The 16,388-nt window shown below is 36.1% G+C and overlaps 1 protein-coding gene across 1 annotated transcript in view; it reads right to left on the bottom strand.

The window, feature by feature from the left end:
• Positions 1-16,388, bottom strand: part of Apool (apolipoprotein O like) — a 59,374-nt gene that overhangs the window by 5,652 nt on the left and 37,334 nt on the right. Inside the window, exons 5-8 of the mRNA XM_021188479.2 lie at positions 15,072-15,170; positions 12,238-12,329; positions 2,298-2,411; positions 1,998-2,106 (exon numbers count right to left, since the gene is read on the bottom strand). Coding sequence (XP_021044138.1) covers positions 1,998-2,106; positions 2,298-2,411; positions 12,238-12,329; positions 15,072-15,170 — 414 coding nt within the window. The remainder of the gene's footprint in view (positions 1-1,997; positions 2,107-2,297; positions 2,412-12,237; positions 12,330-15,071; positions 15,171-16,388) is intronic.

The raw sequence follows: 16,388 nt of genomic DNA, 5'->3' as shown, positions 1-16,388 counted from the left end.
AGAGAGAGAGAGAGAGAGAGAGAGAGAGAGAGAGAGAGAGAGAGAGAGAGACTGAGATTTAACCCTAAGAGCAAACATGTGAGAACTCTTATTTTCTTTCTTGTGGATGGGGAAATATATCTATAGTGATGGGCATCTTGCCCCAGGTAATAGAACTATTCCAATACTGAGTGTGGTATTCAGCTTCAGGTCTTCTCCTAAAACCTGTGGTCATAATCACTACTGTTTCCCATGTCATGGAACTTGTAATTACATGTGAAATGTACTAAGTTCTAAGGGTGAGACAATTAACACTCAAAACTACATTGTCACACTAAAACCCCAACCACCAATATTATGATGGTATTCGGAGGCAAGGGAGGGTAATCAGGATTCGAGGAGGCGAAGAAGGTAGAGTCCTTGTGAATGGAATTTGTACCCTATAAAGTGTCCTGACAACATGTTCCATTCTCTTCTCTACCATATGAGGATACAAGACCTCAACTGCTTAGGAGACAGAAGAATGTGATCACCCTCTGTTCAATTGCTTTTTAGTTAGCAGTATCAATCAAGATGCTTCCTAAAATCTCTTAAGGCTCTCAATTCAATTAATGTCCCTTAGCCATCATGTCTAACTTAAGAAAAATGTTCTGAATACCATAGACTGCTTTGCTTCCATTTAAGAGCAGGAAAGATCAAGCATGGCCAGGTTCTTATAAAGGCATTCTTGTGTCTCCTATAACTCTACCTTTATCTCCTCATCTAATCCTGATCATCTCCCTTGCCTCCTGCAGTTTTGCTATTTGGTGACGACTTTTCTTGGACTAATATTACTGTTATTACTATCTTGCGCTTTTGAGACAGGGTCTTAATATATATCCCAAGCTAGTCTAGAAACTCATTAAATAGCTAAGAGCACACACTGGCCTTCAGTGCACAAGTCTTCTCCTTCAGCTTCCTAACTGCTTGAATTACAGGCATGAGCACTGCGCCCTACTACCAGATGGAGATTGAGAGGGTAGTAGGAAGAGGAAATTAGAGACGAATTTCTGGTTTTCAATTAGAAGAACTATATACAGTGGGAAGAGGTTAGACTGTGGCATTAGGAAGATGAGCTAGAAATACAACTCTGTTACTGATAAGTTCTATGATTTGAAAGAAGCAGTTTAAACTCTGGAGTGTTTCATTATGAAATGGGAATAATTACCAATACATCAGAGGTAGAATTTAGTTTTGCTTTGTATTGCTGGTTGAATAACAATACTCATAAGTAATCTATTATCATAGTGCATGCTTTATAAAGGATAGATAACAGGAGCATTTCCACCTTTCCATATGTGAATGCAGCATACTTCCTTTGCAATGAGGCAGCTATGCAAATCTGAGACAGACATTATGTCTATTATGTGAATAGACAACCAAAGTGGTTTTAAACATTTAGCTCCATTCTTTTTGATCATGGTAGGATTTTTTAAAAAGGAGTAAGTTTCACTTGTGGGTCCCACAGAGTATTGATTGCCAATACTGAATTCCTAGCAAAGTTGTAATAGTGTTGAATGTATTACATAAAGCTGCAATTTCTCCTGGTACCCAAATTTAATAAAAGCCCAGTGAGTGGAAACTAAGACTGACAGGAAACTGACAGGTAAATAGCATGAGAGATGGAAGCTTGGATGCTTTATGCAGGTGTGGCTCATACCTGTCAGCTGACAGAATCCTGGAAGCTACACTTCCCTCCTTCTGATAAAATAACTTACATTTATAAAGTGATATTAAATGCTTCACTCAACCATACTGTCAGTACTGGACCTGCACACATGACGACATGAATTATAACTATGTGGTGATTTAAAAGAAAAATCTCAGGAATCTAGATCCCTCATAAGAAAAAATGAAATTCAACACATACACATGAGAGAGAAAAAACATTTGGGAAAACATATAAGTTCAAAGCATCAACTACAATGCTTTAAAATTATTTAATAAAAGTAAAACAAAATTAAAAATTCCAAACAAACCTGAGGTGGATTCTGATTTAATCACTGTCGCAGAGGCAAGTTCTTTTGGCAAAGACACTGAATGTTTCAGGTCAGGCAAGTTGGCATGGATTTCATCAGACCTTCCTTCCTGTTTATTAAAAACAGATATTTTCTTCAGAGGTCAATCACTTTACTATAAGAATGTAAACTTAGGCTATACCAAGTTCCTGTGAGTCATTGTTTCCATTTTATCTCTGACCTCTTTGGAGCATCAGTTATGAGCCAGTGCTTACTCAAGCAAAGCTTCAATGACACTCTTCTTGTTTATTTAAACTCTACCTTGCTTTCTTCCTTTGGTTCAGGGAATGATTCGTTTTCACTGTTTTGTGTCCTCAATGACTTAATGGCTTGAAAAATTTTCTGGCTTGTAGCATATGCCTTTTTCCCAGTTATCTAACAAAGAAAAAGTGAGTCAAATAACATGTTTTTCAAAGCTAAAATAAAACCTTTTAAGTTCAGATAAAGTATTTTATATGAACTCCCAATTCACAATCAACAATAGAAATATAAATGTCTAATTCACATAAGATAAAGCAATATTTTCAAAACATTATATGAACACACACACACACACACACACACACACACACATATATATATATATATATATATATATATATATATGACTAGCTCCATGTGTGTAACTAATAAGTATATAATTTCATCCACAATATGACATCAATTTAAAATTATATCTATTCATTTGAACATAATTTTTATAGTGTTAGTGACAGAACTCCAGGCCTTGGACATAGCACACTGCCAGGGAACCAAACCTTAGCTCTTGTGCTATTATTTTCAAATTCGGTTTCTCGGCATTGTTACTAAAAGTTATATCTGTTTAAGATGAACAACACAAGGCTTTAGCATAAGTGTACTTTTTGAATTAATTCCTGTAGACAAGCTTACGAGCACAGATATGAACTCATGTAGCTTCCTTCCTGCCATATGCCCAGGATGAAAACACTTAAGAGCAACTCGCTCTCAAATTTCAAGTACTCAGCATAAGCTTATTTACTATGAGTGCCTTGCTATAGATAGACCTCATGAACTTTTTGTCTCCTAACATTTGTCCTATATCTTTCAGCATATACAAATAACTCCCCGTCCCATTTCTTTCCCTCGCAAGCTCCCACCAATCGCTATTCTGCAATTTGCTCCTCTGGATTTTAACCTCACTCAACATTAAGTGACATCACTCAAAATTTGTCACTCTGTATCAAACCATTACTGATCTGGTCAGGTAGGTTATATTAGAAGACTTCATACTAAGTGAAATTAACATCAACAAAAGTCTAAGGAGAAATATTTTGAGTAACTAGATCACTGAGAAAAACGAGGTTTTTAAGATGTTATTGAGTATTTTTGCTCAAAACTTTGTGGATCTTGCTTCATTCACTGGGAAACAAAGACATCAATTAATTTCTCCAGAGAATAGCATTTGTTTTGGGTAGAAAGATAATATTAGGAGTGATAGCATATGTCTGTGACATCCCACCTAGGATTTCCTGAGTTCCCATCAGTCTGAGGTAAGCTCTACTAATAGTACTTTCCCTTTGAATATCTTCTGGTTCCTTCTTATTCTTTCTCAATCCTTCCTCATGGTTACAGTATACAACTATTAAGACAATAAAGGACCTTAGAAGATTACACTTTTGACAAACTTGTTTTTAAGCAATATTTTGTTCTTCAACCTAAGGTTTTTTGATATCACTATATACCTACAGTTAAAAATTGATACAACATGGGGCCCTACAGTCACTGCCCAGTATAGAAAAAGAAAGAAAGAAAGAAAACAGCGTGGAAGCAGGTATCATCCTGAGTGAAACAGGGACCTAGCATAACTGTCCTCTGGGAGGCTCCACCCAGCAGCCAATGGAAACAGATGCAGAGACTCACACCCAAACATTAGATGGCGCTCAGGTAGTTTTACAGAAGAGTTGAGAGAAGGATTGAGAGGCCTGGAAGGGATAGGAACACCACAGGAAGACCAACAAAGTCAAGTAACCTGGACCCTTGGGGGCTCCCAAGGACTGAACCACTAACCAAAGAGCATTCATGGGCTGGGCCTAGGCCCCCTACACATATGTAGAAGATGAGCAGATTGATCTTCATGCAGGTCTACCAACAACTGGAGCAAGGGCTGTCCTGGAGCCTGCTGCCTGCCCGCCTGTGGATCCTGCTCCCCTAAATGAGGCCAAACGTCATCAGTGGGAGAGGATGTGCCTAGTCTCACAGCAACTTGATATGTGTGGGGGTGGGGATGAGGATGGAGGGCTAGGGAATGGTGGGATTGAAGGGTGGGTAAGGGGGTAGTATTAGTGTGTGTGGGGGGTAACATCCAGAGGGGGGCATTCCCTTGAAATGGAGGGAGGACTTACATGAGGGGATACTAGGAAGAGAGGAAAGGCTGATATTGTGTTGTAAAGTGAATAAATAAATTTAAAAGTTACACAACATGGGGCCCTACACTCACTCCCCAGTATAGAAAAAACAAAGAAATCATAGAGCATGGAAGTAGGTATAAACAATGAAAAATTAACATCCTATTTCTTATACATACAACTAAAATTATGAAGAGTTGCAGTGTTTTCTCAGAATACATTCCTAGAAGTGAAATTTCTGGATTAATAATCATACTAATTTGGATTTTAAAAATATTATCATACTGTTCTTCAAAAAGCTAGCAATGTACTTCAGCAATTTACACTTCCACCAAAAGCATACTTCTGTTTTCCTACCCTTTTTACCAACAGAAGAATTATGATTCCTATGTAAAGTCTTTATGAAACTGAAAGGCAAAAAAATGACTACTTCCCTGAAAAACTTTAATTTGTTGAATTAATTATTGGCTCTTGAAAATAAAATGTGAAACTTAAGGTATAATTAGTGCATCTATAGACATGTATGCTCAGTTGAATGAGTGCTTATCTAATTAACATGAGGCACTGAGTTTGATCCTTAACACTAAAAAAAAAACCCACAAATTTCCCAATATTAAAATATAAATGGTCTATTAAATTGACACTTATATAATTGCTGATAAAAACATATAGTATCTTTGGTTAGTCCATTTATACATCTTATTCTGTGTACTGCCTCTCTTTATACCTTCTCTACTTTTCTGACTAGTGCTCATCTATATTATTTAATTGTAAGTTCTTAATAAGTTGTGGATGTTAACTTTTGTTGTATATATTATAGTTTCCTAAGTTTTTTCATGTGTCTATTAACCTTTGTACAGTATTATTGTATTTATTTATTTATTTACTTATTCACTTTATATCCTGCTCACTGGTCCCCTCCCTTCCACAATCCTTCCTCCCACCCCTTCCCATTCTCCTCTGAGTTGGTGGGGCCCTCCTGGGTATACCCCACCCTGGCACTTCAAGTCTCTTCAGGGCTAGGAACATATTCTCCCACTGAGGCCAGACAAGGTAACCCGCCTGGAAGAACATATCCCATGGGCAGGCAAAAGCTTTTGGGGTAGCACCCTCTCCATTGTTCAGGACACTCATGAAGACCAAGCTGCACATCTGTTACATATCTGCGTGGAGGCCTAAGGCTAGCCCATGTATGTTCTTTGGTTGGTGGTTCAGTCTCTGAGAGCCCCAAGGGTCCAGGTTAGTTGACTGTATTGGTCTTCCTGTGGAATTCCTATCCCCTTCTGTGCCCGCAAACTTTCCCCCAACTCTTCAATAAGAGTCCCCAAGCTCCATCCACTATTTGGTTGTGGGTGTCTGTATCTGTCTGAGTCAGCTGCTGGGTGGAACCTTTCAAAAGACAACATGCTTCTGCCTGCAAGCATAACAGAGTACCATTAATAGTGTTAGAAATTGGTGTTTGCCCACGAGTCTCAAGTTGGTCCGGTTATTGGTTGGCCATTCCCTCAGCCTCTGCTCCATTCATTGTGCCTACATTTCTTGTAGACAGGGTAAATTCTGGGTTGAAAGTTTTATGGGTAAGATGGTGTCCCTATCGCTCCACTGGAGTTCCTGCCTGGCTACAGGAGGTGGCCTCTTCAGGTTCTATATCCCCAATGCTGTAACAGCTAAGGTCACCCCATTGATTCTTGGATACCTTCCTTATCCCAGGTCTCTGTCTCATCCTGGAGATGCCCCCACCTCCACACCCTGGTCAGTTGCAGACTTCTATTCATTGTCATGGTCATCTTTATATAGTCAAATACATCATTTTCCCTCTGGTGGGTTCAAGATTGTAGTTCACTAAAGATCTAATTTATTTCAAAATAATTAAAATATACCTCTCTTTTTCCTCTTAGTTTTAAATAGCATTTCATTTTATGAGTAGATCTTTATTCCAGCTAGAATTTACTTATACTTGGTACCTGGTATCCCACCACATTTTTTAAGTTTTCCTTTACATACTAATGTGACGTATGACCACTATCATAGAGCAACTATTAGTCATATGTATATTATATGTGTTTAACAGAATTTGAGGGCATTTTCTTTTATCTTTTGATCTATTTTATTATCTGTACTGTAGTTTAAAATAGTGACCAATACATGGTAGGTGGACAAAAGCAAAAACACAAACAAAAAGGGGCGGTGTTGAATGACCTGCACATTCTACCTACACCTAAGACTTCTGAAAGAATTAAAATTCTAGATTTTGGAATGCCTGCCACCAGCCAATAATCTTTTCTTCTAAAAACATGTTATCTCTGTAAACATATTTAAGGTTTTTACAAAATCCTTTCACATATAATTGAGATCAGGCAGCAGTTGGTTTTTGTGCACCAAGCTGATTTCATTCAGCTCAGTGTCCACTGGGCTCATCTATGTTGTAACAAATACTTTATAGCTAGATAACATTCACTGCATGTATGTACCACTATTTCTTTAAAGTCATCTACTAATGCACACTGAGATTTTTTTCCAATTTGGGATATTATGAATACTGTTAGAATGGTAAAGATCTCATGAAGACATTAATTTCCTTTAAGTATAAACTACTATAAAAGAGAAAAGAGAAGGGATTTTAAGATGCTAGAAGAAATAAAGGAAATACTGGTCAAAGGAAATGAACATTAAACTATAAGATGAAGCAATTATGGGAGTCTAGTGTACAGCATGAGCACTAACAGATGTGCTAGTTTGATTGTACTAATAACAGAATTGGTGAGCCTCAGTTAGCTTTATAAAGCTTTAAGTTTATATATACACATAGATATGTATGTATGTGTGTGTATATGTGTATATATATATATATATATGTATCTAAAGATAGGCTACTTGGTTAATATTTATAAAAGTTAATGATCAAATGCTATAAGGAAAATTATTTACAAGAAGAATAGTCTCATATTAAGTATTCCTTTATTCTGCAAACTATGTTCTGGATTATCATTTTGTTTTTTTGAAATCTGTCAGTTCTCTCCTTCTTAAAATATACTTATAATAGTATATTTCTTATCTAACATCCCTTTAAGCAACTTGTCTGATTAAAAAATATTTTTAAATTTATTTTTATTACTTGATTGTTCTAATAATTATTATTACTAGTGTGTTGGAATATTTTGCCTACATATACTTATATGCAGTGTGTGCATGTCTGATTCTTGTGAAAAAGAGGACATCAGTCCCTCTAGAACCAGAGTAACAGATGACTATGAGCTGCCACCATGTGGATACTGAACCTGAGTCCTCCTCTGAAAGAGCATTCTTAACCACCACAGCATCTCTCCAGCCAAAATGAAATATTTTTATAGTAAAAAATACTCATATAATTTTGAATACCAATCATTAGTAGTTACTCTTTAATATAAGATACATCTTTTCAAAGTGTTATTGCAAAATTTCTTCCATGATAGTTTCATAAAGACAATTTCTTTCTAGTATATCTTGTGCTGTGACTATGTTTGTTCCTATCGACTTCCCTTTCCCTCACCCCTACTTTGAGCCTTTCTCCCTTAGACTCTCTTCTGCTTTCATGTCATATACATATATGTATATGCACATATATCCATTTACATTATATATATATATGCTGTTTTATGCATCAATATACAAATTAGCATCCAGAAATTAGAGAAAACATTCAATTTGTGTCTTTCTTTTGTGATTGTTTTTTGGTTTGTTTGTTTGTTTTTGTGCCATGGTTTCTCTGTGCAGCTCTAGCTATCCTGGAACTCACTTTGGAGACAAGGCTGGCATTGAACTCAAGAGATTTGCTTTCCTCTGCCTCCCAAGTCCTGGCATTAAAACTGTGCACCACCACTACCTGGCCAATATTTCTCTTTCTGAGTCTCATTTACTTCACTTATTATGATGACTTCCTTTGCAAATTGTTTCATAGCTTTAAGTTTGCTTTTTCTCTGCAAGATTGCACATTAGTTTCATTTGAAACTAAAAAACTTAAGTACAACAAAATATGGTAAAAGATGAGCTAAAATTGGCTTAAAATACATTATAAAGTTTTGAAGCTGAATATTTAAAATACAACTTCTTGAGATTAGCAGTTAAAAAGCTAGGAGACATAGATTAAAAATCTAGGTGGATTCTGCAACCATGTCTTTTTTTTTTAATGATTTAAATTATCTTGCCCCTATTTGAAAGAAACTTAATGAAAAATTGAAATGTAATTTTGAGAAAGATGTCAAAAATCTTAACAAAAAACTAATACTCAGTTAACAATCTTTCTTTAAAATAGAGCAAAGGGAGTGGGGCTAGAGGGAGTGGTTCCGCTGGCAAGGTGCTTGCTCTGCAAGCCTGAGAACCTTAGTTCAATGCCCAGAACCACAGAAAGTGTCCACTGTGATAGTGTCTACTCATAACCCCACTTATGGAGGAGCAGAACATGACAATCCCTGGAACTAACTGGCAAGTCAATCTAGTCTAATTGGTGAGCTTCAAGGCAATGAGAAACCCTGATTCAAAGGAGGTGCATAGTGTTCTTGAGGATGATACTCAAGGTTTTTCTCCAGTCTCCACATACATGTGATTATGTATGTATTATATATGTATGCTAGACGTATACTGCTTTCAATTTTTCAGGTAATTGCTAGATACAAGTCACAGAAATATGAAATAAGCAGGGTTTTATTATATACACACATTTCCAAACAATTTTAGATAGTGTAGGGGTCAGAGACTTTCTGAATCCTATCATAGATCTCATATTAAGAAGTCTCATATTAAGAAGCCATGTTCTATCTATTTATATATCTATCTATCTATCTATCTATCTATCTATCTATCTATCTATCTATCTATCTTCTTTAGGAGGGGGGTCAAGACAGGGTTTCTCTGTATAGCCCTGGCTGTCCTGGAACTCACTCTGTAGATCAGGCTGGCCTTGAACTCAGAGATCCACCTTCCTCTGCCTCCAAAGTGCTGGGATTAAAGGCATGCACCACTACTGCCAGGGATATATGTTTATTCTAATCCAACAAAAATTATATACAATACACATGAGTTAAAAAAGCAAGGGATTCAATGCTAGATATTTTAGTGATTTATTATAGATTAAATTTAGAATTTAATATTAAAGTTCAACAATTATTTTTTTGTTAAAGTAAAAATGTAAATTTTTTCCTATATTAAAGTAAAATTAAATTTAACACTTTTTAATTTAAAATAATATACTATGCCATTTGAGCATTATCCCACTGAGAATTATTCTTATCTATATATGTACTCATATATTGTTCTAACTCTATGTAATCATGTAAAGATAGCTAGAAGAATATTCAACAGATTTGACACTGATTTTTTATGGATGGAAGCATATTTCAGTGGTTATATTTCTTATAGGCTAAACTTTTCTGCAATGCTTATATTTAAGAATGAATCCTTCCCTCCCCCCAAATATACACACAAAGAAATTATTGTAGAAAGAAAAAGTGCAGAATCAATGGCAGTCAGTACCCAGTGGGAACAGGAACAGAAAAGTAGCACACCTGAAACTGACTGTGACTAGATCACGAAGTCCCTGGGAAGCCTCACTGGGCCACTGCTTGCTTATCAGGAAATGAGAACAATATAAAGGTTAAGTAAAATGAGCTCAAGTTTTCTTTCAGTATCAACATTAATTTGAGTGGCTAATTCTCATGTAAATTCATAGGAAGGAGCCTTTTAAAATAAATTCATCACTTTATTCAGCAATTTTCTCAAGTATAACTAGATTTAATGAATAATGTTCTTTTCCTGTTATAAACTTTTATAGCTTCATCACATTACAAACTGCAGAGTTCATAATATCCTTGACATTCTCAAAATATTGAATAAAGCAGTTTTATCTACATCAACAATTAAAGAGATGTAGTAGTGAGAATACAAGTACAGAAGGCCCTTCTCGTAACAATATTTAAGTATGAATGAGAATGTTAAATATTGATAACTAAAGGCAGAAAAGAAGAAAAATCAGCATGTTACAAATCTCTGCTTCTGAATCTTACTGTGTGATAAAAATACAAGGTCCGAGGATCTAGTTATGGCTTGACTAGAATTGTGTCTGGCACTCTGGGACTATCACTGCAAAAAGAAAAAAAATCAACAGAAATTGTTCAAATTATTAGGAAAATTTTAAATTTGCAGCAACCATAGTGAGTTAGAAGTTGGTTTTTGGCTCCAGTGGTTTCAAAATTCACTGTTTATGTGTATTTTTAAAGGATATGCATGGTATGTACTCACTAATAAGTGCATATTAGCAAAAAAAAAAAAAGTACAGAATACCCAAGATACAGTTCGCAGAACTCAAAAAGGTCAACAAGCTGAAGTGCCCAAGTAAGGACTCCTCAGTCCCACTTGGGAGGGAGAAGAAAGCAATCATATGTGGGGAGGGAGGGAGGGACCTGGGAGGGAGAGTGGACAGGGACATCTGGATTTGGGTGATTGAAAAGGACTGAAGCCCTGAGGGCCAGCACAAAGAGTAGAAACAGGCAACCTCAGAAGGTAGGAGGTTGGGGGGACCCTCCAGAATGCACCAGAGACCTGGGAGGTGAGAGACTCTCGGGACTCAAAGGGAGGGACCTTAGATGAAATGCCAGACAGACGAGACAGGGAACTTATAGAGCCCACCTCCAGCAGGAAGACAGGACATTAAGTGAGGGAGGGAGTGCCAGCCCACAGTCACACCTCTGACCCATAATTGTTCCTATCTGAGAGAATTACAGGGATGGAAATGGAGAGGAGCCTGAGGAAAAGAAGGTCAAGAGACAGGGCCAAAGTGTGATCCAGGTCAAGTGGAGGTCCCAAGGCCTGACATTTTTACTGAGGCTATGGAGTGCTCACAAAAAGAGATCTAACATGACTGCCCTCTGAAAGACCCAACAAGTAGCTGAAAGAGTCAGATGCAGGTATTTGCACCCAACCAATGGACAGAAGCAGCTGACCCCTGTTGTTGAATTAGAGAAGGCTGAAAGAAGCTGAGGAGAAGGGCAATCTTGTAGGAGGACCAGTAATCTCAATTAATCTGGACTCCCTATCCCCACCCCAAGATCTCGCAAACACTGGACCACTAACCAGGCAGCATATACCAGCTGATATGAGGCCCCCAAAACACATACAGTAGAGGACTGCTGGTCTGTGTTCAATTAGAGATGATGCACCTAACCAGGGAATTTAGAGGTCTGGTTGGGGGTGGTGGGGGTGGGGGTGGGGACATCCTCATGGAAACAGAGGGCTGGGGAGGAGATATGGGATGTGGAACAGTCAGAGGGTAGATGGGGCGGGGGATAAAATCTGGAGTGTAAATTAATAATAATAATAATAATAATAATAATAATAATAATAATAATAATACACCAATAAACAAGATGTTAAAAAAAGAAAAAGTCTCTGCAATCTATTATTTGGATGTTTGTTGTACTGTGCTAATCTTCTGAACTGAGCAACTGTCAGCAGGTATAATTTTCTGCTATTAAAAAACAAAAAATTTTTGAATTTTAGATAGTTCAACTAGGAAGCAGTATTTCTCCCCATAAATTCTAGTTCTGTCACTAAACTTGATCCATCAACCTGCTTTTATATTGCTGAACTACAGCTAAACAAATTTATCCTATTTGTGATGATCATGAAATTAAGAATGGCATTTTCCATGTCAAAATGCTAATGTAATTTTGCTAACCCAAGAGTTGATCCAACTCCATGCTTCTGAAAATCAAATGTTTAAGGTGTTGTATGACATTTAAATATTGTAACACCAGGAATTTAAACAAACACTGAAATACTATTCTCACTTAAACAGAACTTACCTTTGCAATTATTACTGACTGAGCTGGGTAGCAAACAGTTGCTCCTAATGTGGCTAGTCCTAGTGGATAAGCGATCTTCTTGAACCTAGAACCTATGAAATTCAAACAAATTATTCATTTCAAACACATGCCACCAGAGATTTGATGTTTTTATACTGTAGTTTTTCTTCACTCCTCTAAGTTATCACCCTCTGTTCAATTGCTCTTTAGTTAGCAGTATCAATCAAGATGCTTCCTAAAATGCCCTTAAGGCTCTCAATTCAATTAATGTCCCTTAGCCATCATGTCCAATTTAAGAAAAATGTTCTAAATCTAATACTAATAATTATCTACACAAAGGGATTAGTAATTATCTTCTTTTTTAAAAGATTATTTTTTATGTCCTAAGAAACTTAAAATTATAATTACATTTTTTCAAAGCATGATAACAGAGAATTAATCAGCTACTGTGTTTGTCAAAGCAGGTTAAAGTGAAATGGACTCTCCTCTATATGCCCTTTCTGATTAACACTTAGAAAGGTGAAGGACCCAACTAACCAATCAGCTAAGGACCTCAGAAGGTACATAACTCCTTCATGTCACTGATTCAGAATACTGAAGTAATACTAATTGCAATTAGCTTGACATAATTAATTCATTTTCAAAAGTGCCTTGACTAAGCATCTAAGAGTCGTTTTCATATCATTTTTTGACAGCAAAATCTCTTTTAAAAAAAAATTCCAACGAGAATCTTACTACGAACTCCCAAGGTTCACACTAGGAGCCTGTCAACTTGAAATTGCTCTGATTAACCTGGGTATAAGGAGCTCTGTATCAAGCCCTGTCACCATAGCTTTATCCTCCCATTCACTCCCCCTAAGCACTTCCACAGAGCCAGAACAATGCTGTAGAGCAGTGGGGAACAAACACAGCACTCTCACCTAATGCTTAGACCCATAAGACCACGGATTCCAAATTATATGCATCTTAAACATCTGTCTGGCTATGCTGGACTTTGAATGAGACTAAGAAATCAGATATATTTTCCTTCCAAAGGGAGTAAGAACTGTTAACTCTTTCAAACAGCTTGTTGATCCCTAGTTTAAAAAGGAAATAGCAATATATTAAGGTGAAAAAATATGCGATAATGTTTGCTGGAGACTGGCAGTTTGTGACATGTTACAAACTTTGTATTTTTTCTGCCTGGTTTAATTATTTGTAAAGGAGCCTGTTAAAGTCAGGTCTACAATAGCCTGAACTTGGAGATGGTAGGTAAGAAGGCTGCTTTATATGGTATGGAGAATGTCTGGGCTAATTAAAGCATATCCAAAAGTGAATCTCAGCTTTCTTCCTTCCTCATCACTATTTTTGTTTAGTTCTTTTTGTTTATTTGTTTGTTTTTATGTTTTGAGGCTCTTTTCTCTGTGTAGCCCTGGCTGTCCTGGAACTCACTCTGTTGACCAGGCTGGCCTCAAATTTAGAGATCCACCTGCCTTTGTCTCCTGAATGCTGTGCTTAAAGGTGTGCAGTGTGCACCACTAATGCCTGGCTCTTTATTTAGTTCTTGATTTAACAATCCTAATGTCAGGATTAGAATATCTTAACTCCAAAAATTCCCTGATCAATTATGGTGACATATGGCATTTTTCTTTGATGAACTATTGGGAAAAAAAAGTTCGCCCTTTCTATCTATCTATCTATCTATCTATCTATCTATCTATCTATATATATATATATAATTCTGAAAACTCCATTCCTATCTGATGAATGTTGATTTCAACTACCTGGGTGAGGTTGAAACCAAAAGTTAACCAGATTTTACCTTAACATCATGTACAGTGTTAGAGTAGCACGATTAAGGAAAACAGTTTCGAGTGGTTAGTGTATACCTTTATACTAACATACAATTCTCAAGATTCTTTTGGTAGTATGAATTTCACAACCAATGTTACATGTACCAATACCTCAAAATATTATGGCATGACACTGAATAGTGTTTCTTTGTGGGGCCACTGGTCTCTTTATTCATTTACCTGCTTGGAGAAATACTTACCCTGTTTCCAGCCTTTTATGATTATTTACAATTGCTATAAACATTTGTGTATGGGTGTTTCATTTCTCTAGACTCTTAGGGTTTCTATTGCTGCGACGAAACACCAGGACCAAAAAAGCAATTTGGAGAGGAAAGGGTTTATTTGGCGTACACTTCCAAATCACTATTCATCACTGAAGGAAGTCAGGGCAGGAACTTAAACAGGGCAGGGACCTGGAAGCAGGAGCTGATGTCATTGGGGAGTGCTGCTTATTCTTGTTCTCCATGGCTTGTTTGGCCTGCTTTCTTACAGAACCCTGGGCCAGCAGCACAGGGGATGGCACCATCTATAATGTGCTGTGCCCAAATCTATCAATCACTAGTTAAGAAAATGCCTTACAATTGGATCTTAAATGGAGGCATTTTCTCAACTGCAGTTCCCTCCCTTCAGATAACGCTAGCTTTTGTCAAGTAACACAAGACTAGTCAGCACATATTGAGTAAGTAAATACTTTGGAATGCCATTCCTAAGTTGCTTGATATGTATATAGTTACCTTTATGAGAATTAGTCAAACTCTTTTCCAGAATTCTTATATCATTTCACATATTACCAACAGAATAAAAGAATTTTAGTTGTTCTCCACTCTTTACTACAATTAGTATAGTCAAGCATAATCTTTAAATATAAATATGGAATAGTCAAGAATCAAAACATTTTTACACTAATTTAATCTGATGATAGTATTCACTAAATGTCATGAAGGTAAAATTTAGAATCTAGTGTAATAGCACTGAAAGAGAAAATATATCTTAAAAGCATACCTTTTCTTGCTGAAACCAAACCTGCCAGTCCCGAAGCTGTAATCACTCCCATTTTGGGGAGAAAATCTTGGGGAGGATTCTTCAGATAGACATATGCATCTGAAGAGACCAGTTAAGAATGAATAAGAATGACTCCAATTGGACATTATAAACAGTGCAATACAAGCTAGAGATTTGAATATTAATAGCAAAAATATGGTAATAGTGGTAGTTTAAATACATATCAAATAAATTATACAAAAAATTGATATGGACAGCAACTTAAAACTTTTGTCATAATACTAACTACAAAATCAAATGTATCTTCCATAGATCATTTAATACTTACATTCTTTATGATATAAACTATTATTGTTAGTTATTATTATTGTTAAAAGAGCTATGGTGCTAGAAAGTACAGCTTAAATATGATTACCATAAAATAAAGTTCTACTTGTGTATGTTTTACATCCCTACAATGAACAGGCTTCTGCTGTTACCTGTTTAAAAAGGAATTTTGAAATTCGACATTTCTTGTCACTATCTCCCACAAACCTCACACTAGGCATTAGCTAAAACCAAAGATCAAGATAAGAGGTGAAAATAGTCAAAAACATATAAAGCATAATCAAAAGTACAGATGCTTCAGTGTTTTATACATTTAAATTGTTTCCAGCTCTAAAAATATACTTTTCTATCATAGTTATTGATAAAAATCACATACATAATTATGGTTCTCAAAATTGATGAGGGATAGCTGGGTATATTGGTGCATATGCTAACCGAGAACTTGGGATGATAAGACAGGAAGATAAAGACAGAAATAAGAATTCCAGGTTCAACTAAGCTACAAAAATATTAATAAATATGCTAAATTTTAATGTATATTAAATAATGATATTTCAAATAAACTGCATTAAGCTTATGAAGATACCTAAAATTTTAGCTCATTTTTCTTTGTTTTCCATACATGTTTATTTTGCTAACTGCTCTAGGCAAGAAATATCAGGAAGTTATGTCTGCTGCCAAATACCATTAAGAAACTTAAGTGCAATTACTTTCCAACATTAGCTGAGACAGTTCAGGATGTGTGATTCTATGTCATTTCCCAGCAATTGATAGAAAAGCATAATGTATTTTAACAGATAATAACACTTATTTAAACCAATTAGCAAAAAAGGGGATAAATCTTCACCTAACACTTTTTAAATCTACAATGTGGACTTTCAGTTAAAAATGGTTTGAGTTTGAACCTGGGCATTGTCTCTTAGTAACCTTGTGAACCTAGTTAAACTTTCTAAACTTTAGTTTCCTAATCTATAAGAGAAGTCTGTATTT

Source organism: Mus pahari, chromosome X (assembly GCF_900095145.1).
Source record: "Mus pahari chromosome X, PAHARI_EIJ_v1.1, whole genome shotgun sequence".
Taxonomy (NCBI): Eukaryota; Metazoa; Chordata; class Mammalia; order Rodentia; family Muridae; genus Mus; species Mus pahari.
This window is presented reverse-complemented; position numbering and strand designations above follow the sequence as displayed.